Source organism: Lynx rufus, unplaced genomic scaffold (assembly GCF_022079265.1).
Source record: "Lynx rufus isolate CCGP_SWC_20201006 ecotype Redwood Valley unplaced genomic scaffold, mLynRuf1.p SCAF_11, whole genome shotgun sequence".
NCBI classification, from domain to species: Eukaryota; Metazoa; Chordata; class Mammalia; order Carnivora; family Felidae; genus Lynx; species Lynx rufus.
In genome coordinates, this window is record NW_025814825.1 from 61,939,352 (window position 1) to 61,954,783 (window position 15,432).

The 15,432-nt window shown below is 55.0% G+C and overlaps 1 protein-coding gene across 2 annotated transcripts in view; it reads right to left on the minus strand.

Moving 5' to 3' along the window:
- The window catches only part of CTBP2 (C-terminal binding protein 2), a 159,231-nt gene that overhangs the window by 35,005 nt on the left and 108,794 nt on the right, over positions 1-15,432 (minus strand). The window contains exon 3 of one of the 2 annotated variants that reach the window (XM_047073584.1): positions 14,751-14,907. In XM_047073584.1, the coding sequence (XP_046929540.1) occupies positions 14,751-14,808 (58 nt within the window). In that variant the 5' untranslated portion in view covers positions 14,809-14,907. Of the gene's footprint in view, positions 1-767; positions 2,495-14,750; positions 14,908-15,432 lie in introns of those variants that run through there. The other variant, XM_047073585.1, reaches the window with a different exon arrangement.

Below are 15,432 nucleotides of genomic sequence, written 5' to 3' on the forward strand. Positions count from 1 at the left end.
CTGTCTCCTGCTTTGAAGACAACCACCTAGGATGGTTCTCTCATTCCTCAACTTGAAAATATATTGTTCCCTACAAGTCAACAGAATTCCCAACCAACTGTATTCCAATGAGATTAAGTCTGTTTTTGAAACAGGGAGTTCTCAGGGATTTCGTTCGTCATCTCGCTTTAACACACAAGTCTGGCAGCACACCAGATTTGAGCTCTATGGTGGGTGACAGTCCCACCTCTGACGCTGTATAGAGACACGTCAGGGCTGGGGGGGCGGGGTTCCATGCTAGAACATACTTCTAATGGCAAATGAACGATCAACGATTTACAGGAGGCACTGGATAAACACCCCTGCCTTCTCCAAAGCCACCGAAGGTGAACTGGAGAAAACGTCACACACACCCCCCTCCCACGGGCCAACGGTTTCATTCTGTCCTGAATGAAGCCTGGGTTTCTCCCAGATACACCGTTGTGGGTCATCACCATAAAGGCAAGTTCCCTAAGCAACCTGAGCTGAACTAGAGACACAGGAGGGTGCTGTCCCAGGGGGTCCGCCTGAAGGCAAACCCGCGTCACCCAAGCGAACCTGTGTCAACTGGCTAGCTGTGGCCAGCTGCCCCGCCCGGGAGTGTGTGCGGGCAAGAGGGCGCGGGGGCTGGTCTCTCCAGGCGTGGCAAGAGAGCAGTAAGAGTGTGAGGCCCCACCGTCCTGTGCTCAACCTCTGCCCGCACCATCCCCTCACCGTCCCACGAGGAAGGGCAGGGGTGGGTTCATTACTTGGTTCTGGAGCGAGCATGGTGGAGACGATGATGGGGGCGCCCGTCCGCCGGGCCACCTTCTGGTAGGGCGAGTGAGGCGTGTGGAGGCTCTGGCCGGCTGGCGGCAGGGTGGACGGTTCCACGGGGACACCGGGCTTCCGCAAGAGCTGGGGGCTGCCATGGGGGGTGGGCAGGGGAGACGCGGCCCCAGTGCGTTCCCTCTTGAGCAGCTCCATGGGCACCGTGTATGCCGTGGAGTAGGCCGTTCTGGGGCCTGGGTGAAGGGGAGGGGCCGGGCCCGGGTAAGTTAAGGCCACCCCGGCCTGTGGGGGGCACGTGGGGCCCGGCCGTGCTGTCAGGGCGCAGGGGGTGGGTGAGCCGTACCCAGAGTTGGAGGGGAAGGGGGGCGCTTGGGCGCCCACCCCGGGGGCAGAGTAGGTGGCCGCCGTCTCCAGGAGGTGCTGGGATGATGGCGCGCTGGAGGGGCGGCGGGCCGGGTCTCCTGCTCGGGGGGATGCCGCCTGCAGGGGACCCACGGGCTGGGGCTGCGAGGCCGCGGCGCCCAGAGAAGACAAGTCCCCGTGGAGCTCGCTTCGGTGGCTGAAGCTGCTGGAGCGCACCCGGGGGAGGGGGCCCACCCGGCCCTGCCTCCGCAGGTGCATCTCGGTCCTGCAGCCGGCGGCCAGGCGGCTCAGCACGCGGGCCTGGCCCAGGTTGGGCGCGACGCACTTGATGTCCGCGTCCTCCATGGTGGCCAGGACGGCCGGAGAGTCAAAGCCCTGCTGCAGCAGGGCCACCAGGGTGGCCTCCGCCACCCCCTCGGCCCGCAGGAGGGCCAGGAACTCAGGGAGCGCGCTCCTCCTGCCGCCGGGGCCCTGGAAGGATGGCAGGACCGCCTCGCAGTTCTCGTAAACCAGCCCGGAGACGCTTTCCCGGGCAGGCCCGTAGCCTCGGTTCAGGGCTCCCGGGGCCACCCCCGGGCCGCCGTCCGGCGCCGCGGCCGTGCTGGGGTCCACGACCAGGCAGGTGGGGGCCGCCTGCCTGGAGAGGGCGGAATCCACAGGCCTCTCGGCGACGTCGTTGTAGATCTGGCTGGCGGGGTAGGCGGGGGCCTGGGCCGAGAACCTGCCATCGAGCAGCTCCCCCGCACAGTGCGTGGGCGACGGGGCCCGGCTCTGCGTCCGCTGCCCCTGAGCCACCCCTTTACCCGCGGGGTCCCGGTACAGGTGCCCGGCATCCTGCAGGGCGGGGACCCGGCCTTGCACCTGATCCCATGTCAGCCTGCCGCCGGTCACGCCGTAACCAGGCAGCGACCGGCTGAGTCCCGGGTCCCGCGGGTGGCGAGCCTCCTTGGGCACCCGGGCGGCCGCGTCGCCGTAGTAATCCCGCGGCAGCAGGGCGCCCCGGCCAGACATCAGCGCCTGTCTGCTGTCGTAAAAGGCGAAGTCGGCGACGGGGCTCTTGCTGCCAGCCACAGAGTTGAAGAAGGCCTCCCGGTAGAGGAAGGGCTCGCCTGCGCCCTGGGGCTCGTACCACGGTCCCGCCGTGCCGCCGTCCGCCACGGAGCTGCTCCTCGCCGGGGCCTCGGCCACCTCCCAGGGGCCCTCGTACCACCCGGCAGCATCCCAGCTCTGGGATCGGCCGATGGGGACCTGCCGGCTGGGGACCGGCATCGGGAAGGAGGGACGGCGGCGGCCGAGGCGGGGGAGGCGGCCGGTCTCTACGAATCTTCAGTGACACACATCACGGCGGGCCTGCTGCATCCGAACCCTTCCCGGACGGCAGGAAAGACCAACTGGGGGTTTTCTGTTTCAAAGTACGGCCTAAATTATTAATCCTCCGAAACCTTAGTAGGCAAAACACAACACTCACGGTAACTTCGCCTCACTCCCCGGCTGCAGCACCCGAGTCCCGGGGACGAGGCTGCGCCCAGCTCGCCGGCCCCCCTTCCTCCCGGCGGGCGAGCTCACATGGACCTCGGCTCTCTCAGCGTGGGGATTAGGAGCTAAATAAAACCCCTAAAGCTTTTGTTCCATGTGACATCTCGTTAGACGGAGGAGGAGGGCTGAGGGCTCCAGCCAGGCCTCCCGACCCACGACTGGGAATTATTTTCACACTGAAGCCCTGGCTTATCTCCTTCGTCCTCACCAGGGCACTTTTGGGATGAGCACCCCCACACCCCCCGCCTCGGATCGCCTAAAAGCGACAGAAGGAAAATAGGAAAAGACTGCTTTAATGTCAATTCAATCTTAATCCAACCTGATGAAATGTTAATCCACTGCACACGGCTAAGAACAAATTAAATGTGAACAGGCAGGCAGGATAAAAAGGGGAAAAAAACAATCTCATGCACAATTCTAGAACACGAGGTACCCTGAGAAATGGGCCAGGCCTGCAGCCCGATGCCCCGCCGATAGTGAAATCTGGCTCTGAGAGGACTCCGGGGTTACCAATCACATGAGTTCTGCTGCTCAAGTCCAAATGCGTTCTTTGCCTTATTATCATAAAACACCAAACCCTCCATCCTGCCAGGGACAAACAAACAAACAAACAAACACCTGCGGTGTGTGATCTAGAATTTACCATCTTAAGGACTACAACAGAAGGGCACCTGGGTGGCTCAGTCAGTTAAGCCTCTGACTTTGGCTCAGGTTGTGATCTCACGGTTCTTGAGTTTGAGCCCCGCGCCGGGCTCTGTGCTGACAGCCTGGAGCCTGCTTCGGATTCTGTGTCTCTCCCTCTCTCTGCCCCTCCCCTGCTCATGCTCTGTCTCTCTCAAAAATAAACAAACATTAAGAAAAGAAAACTTAAGACCGCAACAGAGGTCAACGACTAAGCCCTGACGTTAGGAAGCAAAACCGGGAAGCTTCTGCAACTTAGGTGTGCCTTCCTTCATATCTGTTCGCAGGCAAAGCGTCCTTCCAGTAGGCTCGGTGAGCTTCAATGTTGGGGAGGCTTCTCCATAGTCCCACGGATTAAGATCCTTACATGGCTCAGAGGGACTTCAGGTGCAATAACACAAAGGACAACAGTTACTTAATTTCGATAAGGAACGGCCCACCTCTGAGCATTCAACCATTTCTTTAAAGAGAGAGAAGGGTCCCAGAGAAACAACACAGAGCCAAGCTACAGGTTCCCCTCCTCCGACCACGGGAGCCCATGACACCGAACCCACCACAAAAACAAAAGCTCGTGATCATGATGCTGCAAAGGCGGCGTGCCGTTGAGAACCTTTACAGACGAGACACTGTGCGCGTCTGCAGCCGTTAAACCGGACTGCTGTCTTCACCCACGTCTACGTCAGATTCGATTTTTCACTTACGAAAAACACCGGTTCAAAAAAAAAAAAAAAGAAAAAATTTTTTTTGGAACGAGAAATACCGAAAATTTACCGCGAGAGGGGAAAGTAGGTGCAAATCCTACTTTGAACTGGGGGTGCGTGGCAACGCGAGACAGTTTAAGGGAGCAGGGCTCTATCCCATCTCCTTGTGTCCCGGTGCACACGGGCATACCAAACGTGGGGACCGGCTGTTTACAAGAGCGCTGTTCCCCCAGAGCTCTGTGGCCACCCGTGGACTGTTGAGAATCCGCGCCAAGGATGAAGCCCAGGAACCCAGTCTGTTACCACTTCTGACCCCCCAAAACACCAACAAAGCCTCAAGGTATCTGGAAACATATGCTGGCAGGAGGAGACCCAAATCTTCCCCCGCGATCCCCTCCTGGGATGCGTGGGGGAACAACAAAAAAAAATTAACAAGCCACACTGCCGAACGTAGGGTTTCCGCGTATAAAAGCAGCCTGCTGGTGCCAAGGTCGGTCATTCCTCTGCTGGCACGTTGGTGCCCGTGGGCTGAAAGGCCTGGCTGGGCAGGCAACGAGGAAACAGGCCTGGCCGCACGCAACACAGTATTTACACGCCTCCCCAGCAGCCCCGGGATGTGTCCGCTTAGAAGACACGTCCAAACGGACGGGAGGGCGGTCTGGAGCCCACAACCAAATGGAAACAGGGCTATCTGGTTACAGCAGATCACTTCCCGGCACGGCTGGGCTGGCAAGCTGGGCAGGCCCACCGTGGGCAGGTTCTCACCGCTCAGGCCTGCGGAGGCTGGGGCGCGACACCCGGGACCCTTCTCAGACGGAGCACAGGACACAAGCTAGGCACGTCCATCAGGTAGGTCACACCTCAGCCTGACGGAGGACACGGGCCAGACACCCCCGAGAAGCCCCGGCCCACGTCTACCTCGTCACCTTCCCCTTCCGGTCTTGGGTTTTGTGGCCAAAAGGGGGAGGGGTGGGGACTCTGCCCCATCGTCAACACTTCCACCGGCTGGCCGGGCAAGACGGGAAGAGCAGAGGTGACCAGAAACAAGGCCTCTCTGGCGTCACGTTCCTCCTCCCATTTCCTTCTTAGAGGACGTCCACGTTGGTCAATGCTGCACCAGGCCCCGTTCCAGGTGCTCTGGCCCCAAGTGACTCTAGAAGCAGCTATGATTATGTCACACCCCAGTCACTGGGGATGGAGCCGGGGACCCTGTCCTGGGGGGGGGGGGGGCGGGGTACAGGGCGTGGGACGCGGATCACACGGCAGAGCAAACGCTCCGCTTTCCAGAATTCCCTGCGCCGACCTTGGGTCACTCTGCCCCGCTGCTGCCCGAAACAGGAAACCTCGTTAGCACAGTAATTCTGTCATTTTGCTTACGATTTTCCAGAACCCCCAGGTACTGAAGAGGTCACCTACAAAATTAAGTGCTAGAGTATCAGAAAGGAACTTCCTGAACTTGGGCTGTTCCCGCCCCTCAGCGTGGGGAGCACTGGGCCCCCCGCTCTGTTCGTGGAAGGTATAAAACCACCTCAAGCCTCAGGATTAGTCAGTCCATCGTGCCATTTCCTTTCCTTCCCATCTTGTCACGAAGAAAACGTTAACAGTGTGTGGTGCTGGCCTGAAAGGCTCCGCTCCTGGTAGGGACACATCGCTTCAGAGGTGAGCGCGTCACCCCTGGAGCGCACCTGCTCACCCGGCTTACAAATACCTCGTTTAAGGTTCAAGTTCTCTGACCGAAGCAGGACCGTCTAGAAGAATGTGCACCCGACAGCTCCTATGAAACCAGTAACAGATTTCTGAGAAGGAGGGCAAAGTGCAATGCCAGAGGCAGGGTTGGGGGGGTCGGTGGGTAGGGGGGAGGCTCCAGGGTGGGCGCCTCCCCCTCCACACGGGAATGAGGAGGCCCGGGTCTCCTTTCCATCCTCGTCCAACTCATCCCACTTGGAAGCCACCCAAACTCACGCAGCCCCGGCGCCACAAGCCGCCAAATATTAGGACAGATGTTTTCCTGTGTTAGGTGAAAACACCTGTAACTTGACTCACGCTTTCCCAAACGCTCTGGCAGATTCTTCTCAAGTGCGCTGCAGCCTCTTCGAGAGAGCCGCTTTTCTGCAAAGCTCGTGTTTACGAAATAAAGCGAGATGGGCCCAATTTCTGAGAGGATAAGGAGTCCCCCAGACTTAACCCTTCAATCCTGCAAAGAGTTTCGCTACGGAAAATTGCACCGAGGGAAAAGCCATCTTCCGAAAGTTAAGAGACAACCCAAATTCTCTTGCAGACAAAATGAACCCAAGCCAGAGCGGACGTCGTAGAATAACCCGAACGGCAGCCCTGGGTGGGGGGGTTAGATGCCAACACCCTCCCCCAAAGCCAATTGTTCATTTTCCCTGTGTGACAGATCAGAAGATGCTCAGAGATGATCTAGAAGGTTCCAGAAGGACAGGGAGGAAAATCAAGGAGGGCACAACCAGCCAGCTCGCCCTTGGGCAAATCACCAATAAGCACCCCGTGTTCCAACCGCTACCATGACCTAGAAAACTGCTTGAAAAGACAAGGAAAGTACGGCTCTGGGGTCTAAGCCCCACATTCATTCACAAATAAATTACACGTTTCTCAAGCATGAGGCGGAGTCACCCAATCTAACGTTTAGACTCACATGAAGGGCACTGGGTCTGACTGCCTGTCCACAGACAGCTGTGCTGTGTCCCGCCTGGTGGCAATAAATGCTTGCTCCTTCTCAGGAGGCAGCCAGGCCGAGCTGTGGAGCATTTCTGGCCAGCCTTCCATCTCTTGGTCCTCCTCCAGCCCTTGGGCCCCCAAGATCACGGCAGCTCCACAAGCGAAGGTAGAAACCGGAGCCCCCAGAGATGCTCCCCTGTGCCTGCTGGGTCCCAGGACGGAAGCCACGGCAGCGCCCACGCCTCTGCCTTCCACGGGCGGCATCTCCTGGGGGACACGGCAGAGGTCGGTGGGTTACGCACTATTTTCCCGCAGAAACAGGGCCAGAGATGGGCTTAGGACATCCTGCTTCCTACTTTTAAATGTGTACAGGCTGTGTTGGTTGTTTGTTTCTGTCAAGTGTTTTAGGATTTATGTTTAAAAACAGCTTCCTGCCTTTAGAAAAGTTTTCTGTCCCTTCTGTTCCCGCAGGGCCCCTACCAAAATAACATCCTTGGCTGATCTCAATCGCAGGGGGCGGGGGACCCAAGTGCACTGGTGAAATAGGAAACAGAGTTTCAAGGCAGCCTGTATGTACGTTCTCATGAATGCAAAGAGAAAACGAGAATGGCCAGACAGCATTTCAGTCATCAGGGGATTGACACAGCACTGAATGCCCTCGGAAGAAAACCCCAGACCTGAAACGGGGCTGTGTAACCAAACCTACCCTTCCAAGATAAGCGGCCATGTAAACAGTCCCAGCCTTCAAGGAACTCTAGACTTAGCCGTTTATCATTGTTTAATTTTTTAAAATGTTTTATTTGAGAGAGAGAGAGAGACAGAGACGGAAAGGGCTAGAGCAGGCGAGGGGCAAGGAGAGGGAGACACAGAATCCGAAGCAGGCTCCAGGCTCCGAGCTGTCAGCACAGAGCCCGACGGACGCGGGGCTCGAGCTCTCAAACCTCAAGATCGTGACCTGAGCGGAAGTCGGACACTCAACCGAGCCACCCAGGTGTCCCAAGACTTAGCCATTTTAAATGAAAACAAAGGCTTGCACATTGCTCAGGACTTGATTTCTTAACCAGCCTATAAAACTCTTAAAACAAAAAAGTGTATTTGAGGGAGGGAGGGGGAGGCGGAGAGAGAATCTCAAGCAGGCTGGGCTTGAACCCACAAACGGTGAGATCATGACCTGAGCTAAAATCAAGAGTCGGACTCTCAACCGACTGAGCCACTCGGGTGTCCCTAGATTATGAAACTTACTAACAGCTGTATTATGAAAATTAGCTTTGGCTGCCTCTTGTGATGGGGGTAAAAGTCCATTCCTCTTTTAGGGCAGGTTTTGAAAATAAGTATGAGCTGGAGCCCTGGGCTGGGGTGCAGGCCTGGGCAAGCCACAGGACAAAAATCTACCAGGAAAGCTGACCCGCACAGGATTTGCCTTCAGCAGGTGCTAGAACAAAAACCACTTTCTTCTTTCCTCTCTGTAAAAACCTCCGATAAGAGCAAAAATCCCACAAAATCTTAGCATCTCAGGTAACCCCCTAACCCACCTCAACGGTGCCACCCCTCACTCCATCACACTCTGTATTTTATGTGACTTAATCTGTATTGGGTTCCCAATATTCCAGAATTCCTTCCTCTTGGCTTTGAGATGCCCCAGTCACGTCCATCCACCAGGGTCCAGCTCAAGTAACCCGCACCTCCAGGAAACTTCTTCGGTTCACTCGAGGTCTCTTGGTCTCCAAATCCAAAGAAATCTACCCTATAAGGGGAGTACACTACCAAAGCAATCCAGGGGATGCATCAATTGGCAGAGACAGCCCTTGGTTTTCTCACTCAAGGTGATGGAGCCCTGTCCCTCCGACATGTCCTTTTCTCCACCATGTGCCTGTTCCTTCAACACACAGGCTGTGAAGGGACCAGATGGGTGTGACTGTACAGGACAACAGGACCCCATGGACAGCCAGTCCTTGCCCTCAAGGCACGTCCTGTGCAATGGGGAAAGCTGACAGGCGTATGGGGTCACCGGGAGGACCTCTGAACCCACGCCCAGGCCAAAGCATAGGCGCTCACCTGCAATGGTCTGCGCGCGGAGGCACCAAGCTAAGAGCGCAGAGGACCTGCCGCCCGCTATCTGACGCTGCCTGGCAACACTCTGCATTGGCTCAGCCGGCTGTGCCCGGGGGCAGTCGGAAGATGGGCTGCCAAGACCTTGCAGGTGTAAAGACCGACGGTCCACCCCGCTTTGAGAAGCTGTTTCACCCATTCCGGGGTGTGAATGGGAAGGATTCTCTTGGCACACACATCTCTCCCAGCAGGACACGGGAAACAAGCCCACGGATGGCCCAGCCCCCCAGAGGAGCAAGTAACAAGACAAAAGAGGGAGACCACTGTGACCAGTGCACGCACATCGGTTCCCGGAAGACATCCCCTCCCGGTACCTCACAGCTCGGCTGGTGGTGCTGAGCCAAGTTCTTGCCTGGACCCAGAGGGGCATCCGGAGGCCTCTCTGAAGGCAGACAGCATGCCCCAAACCCTGAGCTTTGTTAGAGCAAGAGTCCCATTAACGTCAGGATGCCCCTAACATCGTGGTTTGGTGAACTGAGTATGAGTTGATCAGAAACAAGGGTCTCATCTCACAGCATATCACCTGTAGGTCCTGAAAAAGAAGTCACAGCACAAAAAGCTGGCACCAAAGTATATTCTGGGGTTCCGGTGCCATCGTCCCCCCAAATGCCTGTAAGGACACTGAGCGGTGTTGGGACCTACCCAGGCCCAGGGACATCCTCCGGATTTGTGGGGGGCACTGTGGGCTGGGCTCTCCGCTTCTTCACAGCCAGGACGGTTCTGCTGTCCTGGGACCTACTCTGTTGGAAGGAGACTGGGCCTGGGTCCGTCGGAAGCCTGGTTCCTGGGAGGGGTTTACTGAGCCTGAAAGCAGACAGCCTTTCCTAAAGGTGCGGTGACCCAAGGAAAGGCACTCAAATCCAAGCAGGTTGGGAAGATAAGCCAGGTGGCTCCGGGGCACTTAGGAGGTTTGACCATCAACAGGGACACAGACAGGGGTCTGGAGCAAGAGGAAAAATCCACTGGGGTGGGGCGGCCGCTAAAACACCAGCCACCGGCCAAATACGCCACACCCCCAAAGCACAGGTGGATACGAGCGGACCGGACACGCTGCTGTTAGAAACACAGGGAGTTAAAGGACATCTGCCAGCTGCAGTCAGAGCCCCTTCCGCACACAGACAAGTTAAGAGAGAAGCCGATGCCTGTATCTTACAGATGAGGAGAACAGAGAAATAACAACGTTTAACCCGATTCCCACCTGCAGAAAGCGAGGGCCTGAGTGTGGGCAATTCTATGAACCCAGCCCCTAGTTGACAAGACGCACCCCGGGGGAGGAGTTTATCTAAAAACCACACCAGATAAAGGGGAAATGTGGATTTTTATCCCTTGCAAATAACTTCCATAAAGCTTCAACTTGACCTCGCTCCCTTCCTTTACATGAGCACATGGCAGTAACACGTTCATTTATGCTTTTGGAGTTTAAAGTCGAGTCTAGTAGACTATTGTATATTTACACAGCTAACGTAATTATCGCTAATCACATAATTACTGGAAACATGCGTAATTGCCCAATCCAAACATACAATTATAATGTACAGCAACATTATAAATCCCCCTTTTAAAATCCACATTTTGGGGTTGTTTACAGGTATTTATTAGAAATGATTGTGGTCTACCTAGAGATGGCCAGCTTCGATGCTGTTTCTGTAGAAAGTGCTACATACGCTTTAAAGACCGAAAAAGGTAGGGGCGCCTGGGTGGCTCAGTCAGTTAAGCGTCTGACTTTGGTGCAGGTCATGATCTCACGGTTCGTGAGTTCGAGCCCCATGTCGGGCTCTGCGCTGACAGCTCAGAGCCTGGAGCCTGCTTTGGATTCTGTCTCCTTCTCTCTGCCCATCCCCCGCTTGTGCTCTGCCTCTCTCTCTCTCAAAAGTAAACATTAAACAAAGTTGACACTTGGGGTGCCCATCCCCCACTTGTGCTCTGTCTCTCAAAAATAAATAAATAAATGTAAAAAAAAATTTTTTTAAACAAACTCCACACCCAAAACCCAAATAATCCGTGAAGAAATGGGCAAAAGACATGAAAAATAAACATTAAAAAAAATTTTTTTAATTAAAAAATTACCAGAATTTGTAACTACTCCTGTATTTAACAGATATCAGTTAGTCTCTATTTTCCCAGTATCCATTCAACGAACCTACCTTCTCACTTTTTACCTCTGCTCGTGAGGACATCCTAGAGGTAAGCAATGTCAAACAGGGCTGTTTATTCAAAGGGAGGTTCACGTCATTTCTTCTTGACATGCAGAGGAAGGGGGAAAGTCCACTCCTGAGTTATGGTATGAGGAGGGCACTAATCACAGCTCGACGGATGCGATCATTAGGACCATTTTTCCACGTGCGTAAGACATTTGAACAAAATAAAATGAAACATCTACTTTTGCCACATGACATTCTCCATAGCCACAGGGGAGGATGGCGTTTGGTGATTTATTCTACCATAACCCACAATAAGATGTTCCGACAAAATGTCATCGGCAGAGCCATTCTGGTATATTACACTTCTACAAACCCAGAAAATGCTTTCCGCAAAACGCTTTCCTGGGTTACTTTGGTGATGCCGAGAGATAGTAAGCCCTCTTCTCTGACCAACAAATATCTGGGGAAAATCACACCAGCTGTGTCTAGATGTAACATACTGAAACTCCGACGGTCCAATTCACAAATGCGATGTATCAGTTATGCCAGCAAACTTAACGGAGGGGGAAACCAAGACCGGAACTGTCCATCAGAAAAGATGGACTGCCGCTGCAGCCCAGCTCTGACCAGTCCCTGTTATCAGACCCTACTCCATACTAACCCTGACACAACAGCACTCTGGGATTGAGACCAGGCATCGGCAAGAGCGGAGAACAAATTATCAATATCAAAATAGAACGGTTCCTTTAAAAAGAAAAATTAAAATCTGGCTTCTAAGTCAGCTTGAAAGGCCATTATTCCAACTGATTTGGATGGAGTCCCAAAGACTGGCTGGTGAGAAGCAAAGCCATACTCGGCACGGTGCTTCCATCTCGAACAAACATCCCGTGGCGGGGGTGGGGGTGACGGGAAGACGCGGCCTGAGTCAGATTCTGCCTTCCACCCTGTCTTCCCTTGGCTTCAACTCGGAACCCCAGAGGGCAGAGTGGCTAGGAGTGGCCACAGGACATTGAAGTTCAGGAGGACAGAGTCCCTCAGGTTTCCAGGAGGAACGGGCTGGGCCTGGGAAGGCAGGTAGGGGTTCTGTGCAGGGGTGAGGCTCAGATTGCACCAGACAGGCTAGGCTGGAGCAAAGGTGTTCATTGAAGAGACAGAGGGGGCTGGAGGCGGACCCAGGAGGGCCTGTCTGGAAAGGGATCCTGCAGCTGGGGGTTGCACGGGGGTCTGGTGACAGGAGAGAGGACCGAAACCTGAAGGAGGTTTGTTCCCAGAGACCAAAGAAACCAAAGACAAAGCCCCTATGAGCCCAGAGTGGCTACAACACAGAAACAACTTCATGCTTTTAACCTAACAATCAGAAACAACGAGAGAGAGAGAGAGAGAGAGAGACAGACAGACAGACAGACAGACGTGGTCCTGGGGGTGGGGCACTGGCAGGAAGGAGGAGAAGACTGTCTGCTGGGCTCTCTGGATTTCCAAATAGAATGTTCAAGAGCAGGTAGACCGGGTTTCTAGAACAGACACTGGAGACCATCCAAAGCCAGGGATGGAGACACAGGGGGAAATGACTGGATCCACAGAACTGATTTGAGGGAAAGGCCAAATAAGGGGCACACATACCGCCTCCTCTGTGCCTCACTGGTAGCAGCTGGGCCGTGAGCACCTGACCCGGCCTGGAAAAATGTTAACTCGGTGTACAAATGCAAGGGTCACCAAAGGAGCACCTTGGAACACCTGTTGTATTTAACAGGACAGCAAACGAGCGTTTGGGATCATGGGTTGCAAGTAACACCCGAGTAACTGGATTTCAAATGTCTGTCTTGATGGTGCCTATTGAGAAATTTCAAAAATTGTAGCTTTAACTTATCTCGGGAATGCCGTTCACAGGTGAAGGAGACGCTGAAGTTTCGGTTATAAAAAGTGGGCGGCAGGTGGGTGAACCACGCTGGGGAGAGAGGGTCTGAAAAAACCATCATGGTTTGCCCTTGCCAACAGCCCTGAAAACGCAGAGGGGACAGGCCACTGGCTCTCCAACCCCATTCTCGTCTCCGATGCGGTACGTCTCGATAAATACCGTAGAACGGGTGGAATCCGCACCACAGGCATCAAGGACACGAACGCTGGAAAGTTGATCCACTAAAGGCTTTTTAAAACAGGAGACCCAGTAACCTCAAATGAAGCACCTTTCCGCCAGAGGTCAAAAAGTAAACTGACTAAATCCCCACGCGATCGGGTGGAAGCCAGAGTCTGGGACACGACCAACCAGTCGGTCTGGGCTCTTCCATGACTAGTCATGCTTCTGAAAGTCAAACAGGCTTTCAAAAAATTATGTCGGCTAAGGAGACCAAGGACAAGACCACTAGATGGAGGGTGCGACCCCTGAGGAGTTCCTGCGCGAACAAGCACCCGCACGAATCACGTGCACGGGGGCAGCGTGAGTGCGCCGTCTGTTATCAGGACACTGCGGTGTGGTCCGGTCCCCTGGGCGTGATTACGGTGCTGTGTTTACATCAGGAGACGTCCTAAAAGGGCACACAGGCCACGCAGGTCTTTGGGAGCGAACCGCTGCACCTGCAACTTTCTTCTACGTGGTTCTGCAAAGCCCAGCCATCCATTCATACACGAATGTATCTCTATCTGTACGGCTATAAAAAGAAAGCAAACGATGGCCAATCTCATCAACTGGCAAATGCGGTTGAAGGGACTATCAGCGTCCGTTCTACTACCCTACCGACGTCTCTGGAGGTTTGAACGTTTTGGCATGTTTATTAAAAAACAAAACCAAACCTTTCAATCTCCAACCCCCTGCACAGCAGCAGAACCTCAGGGGTGTGGGGGACAGTCGGCACCACTACCCTCTCGTGTCACAGAGCTCCTGCCGGGCATACGGTCCCACAACACGTCTCTGATGCTTTCACCCCTCGTGGCTGGAGTCACCTCTGCTTTCAGGACAAACCGTTCCATACGGGGCAGCTGGTGGGCCAACCGGTGTGCGAGCCCAGGGGGTGCTGCTGAGCCCATCCTGCCCGGGGGGCGGCTCCCTTCCGTGACCTGTGTGACACACGTCGCAGCCAAGTCACCGGTAACCAGGCCGCGCCAGCCCAGTCGGCAGCCGGGACGAGGCTGGCGAGGAGCACTCAACTCCAAGCCCAGGGCCACGCGCTCTGGATTTCTTACCGCTCCCTCATTAGGGAGGGATGGTGTTTAATCAACATCGCAGAGGTCTGTCCCCAGGTTTCCATTAGATTTTAATTATGTTTATTTTTCCTTTCATGAATAAAACACTTCCAGACATTTTCAAAGATACCAGGGATGTGAACACGTAATGAGAGACAATGCACGGACTCTTCAGTAATATCTTGGAATTCATCACTGTAAATACCTTAATCCGAAACAGATAAGAGTCCGGAAACCTCAGAAAGTGAAAAAAGATGACCCTGTTTGTTACGCAGTGTCTGTCATACGCAGGATGACCTGAGGGGTGTGCCAGAAACAGACCTAGGGCCGCTCCCTCCCCAGCTCTCCTAACCCCACCCCTACACCCTGGGAGCTGGGCACCCCTGCTCGAAGGTCAGGTCTACTGACCACAGCTCGGGACACGGGCAGGGGGATCTCTGGCTGGAGGGGGGGGGGGCGGGGCGCAGTCTCAACAGGGAACCGTACCCCCACTGGTCAGCGGTGAGCGGGGCGAGGGTTCGAGGGCGGGACTACGCGCCTTTGGTTACAAACCGCCGATCACGCTGGCTCTTACCTTCACAAATTCTGTCCAATCGCTGTCGCTTGACTTTGTGCTTATCCACAAGGGCCATTCTTTATCGAACTTTGCAACTCTCTGATTCAAAAGGCAAAGCGGTCCTCTAAGAACTTAGGGGAACGCGGAGTCTGTGGGCATTACGCCACTATGAACCCTGAAACAAGGAGAAAAGAATCCTTACTCTCTGGACACCCTGGGGGCACAGGACAACAGTCATTCAGGGCTTTACTGCCACTTTCTATAAGGGGACCTGCCACCAGCGCTTGCTCTCCTGCCCTCGGACTTGGACAGGAAGGGAGCATTATTACTGGTCTCTGAAAGCAGTTAACGGCAGCATCCAGAACCCTAGCTTTTAACTTCGGGCTGTAAACACCAATCGCTGACAACGTGAATGGTAGTTATTTGTGCTCCGAGGCCAGAGACCACGCTACAGCCAGCTGGGCCTTGCCCTGTACTTCTGTGAACGCAGAGGGGCCGACTCCAGACCCACCCGGACCGGCGAGGGGGTCCCAGGCCCACCTGCACTAAGACAGACACCCAGCCGTGGCTACGGGACAGCCTCTGTCCACGCCTTCTGCCAGGCAGTTTACAAAGCTTCCCCAAACTGCCCTTTGGGGTCAGCAGTCGAGGCCACCGCTCAGCACAACACAAGCCCCCGACCCCACCGCACGAGAACGGG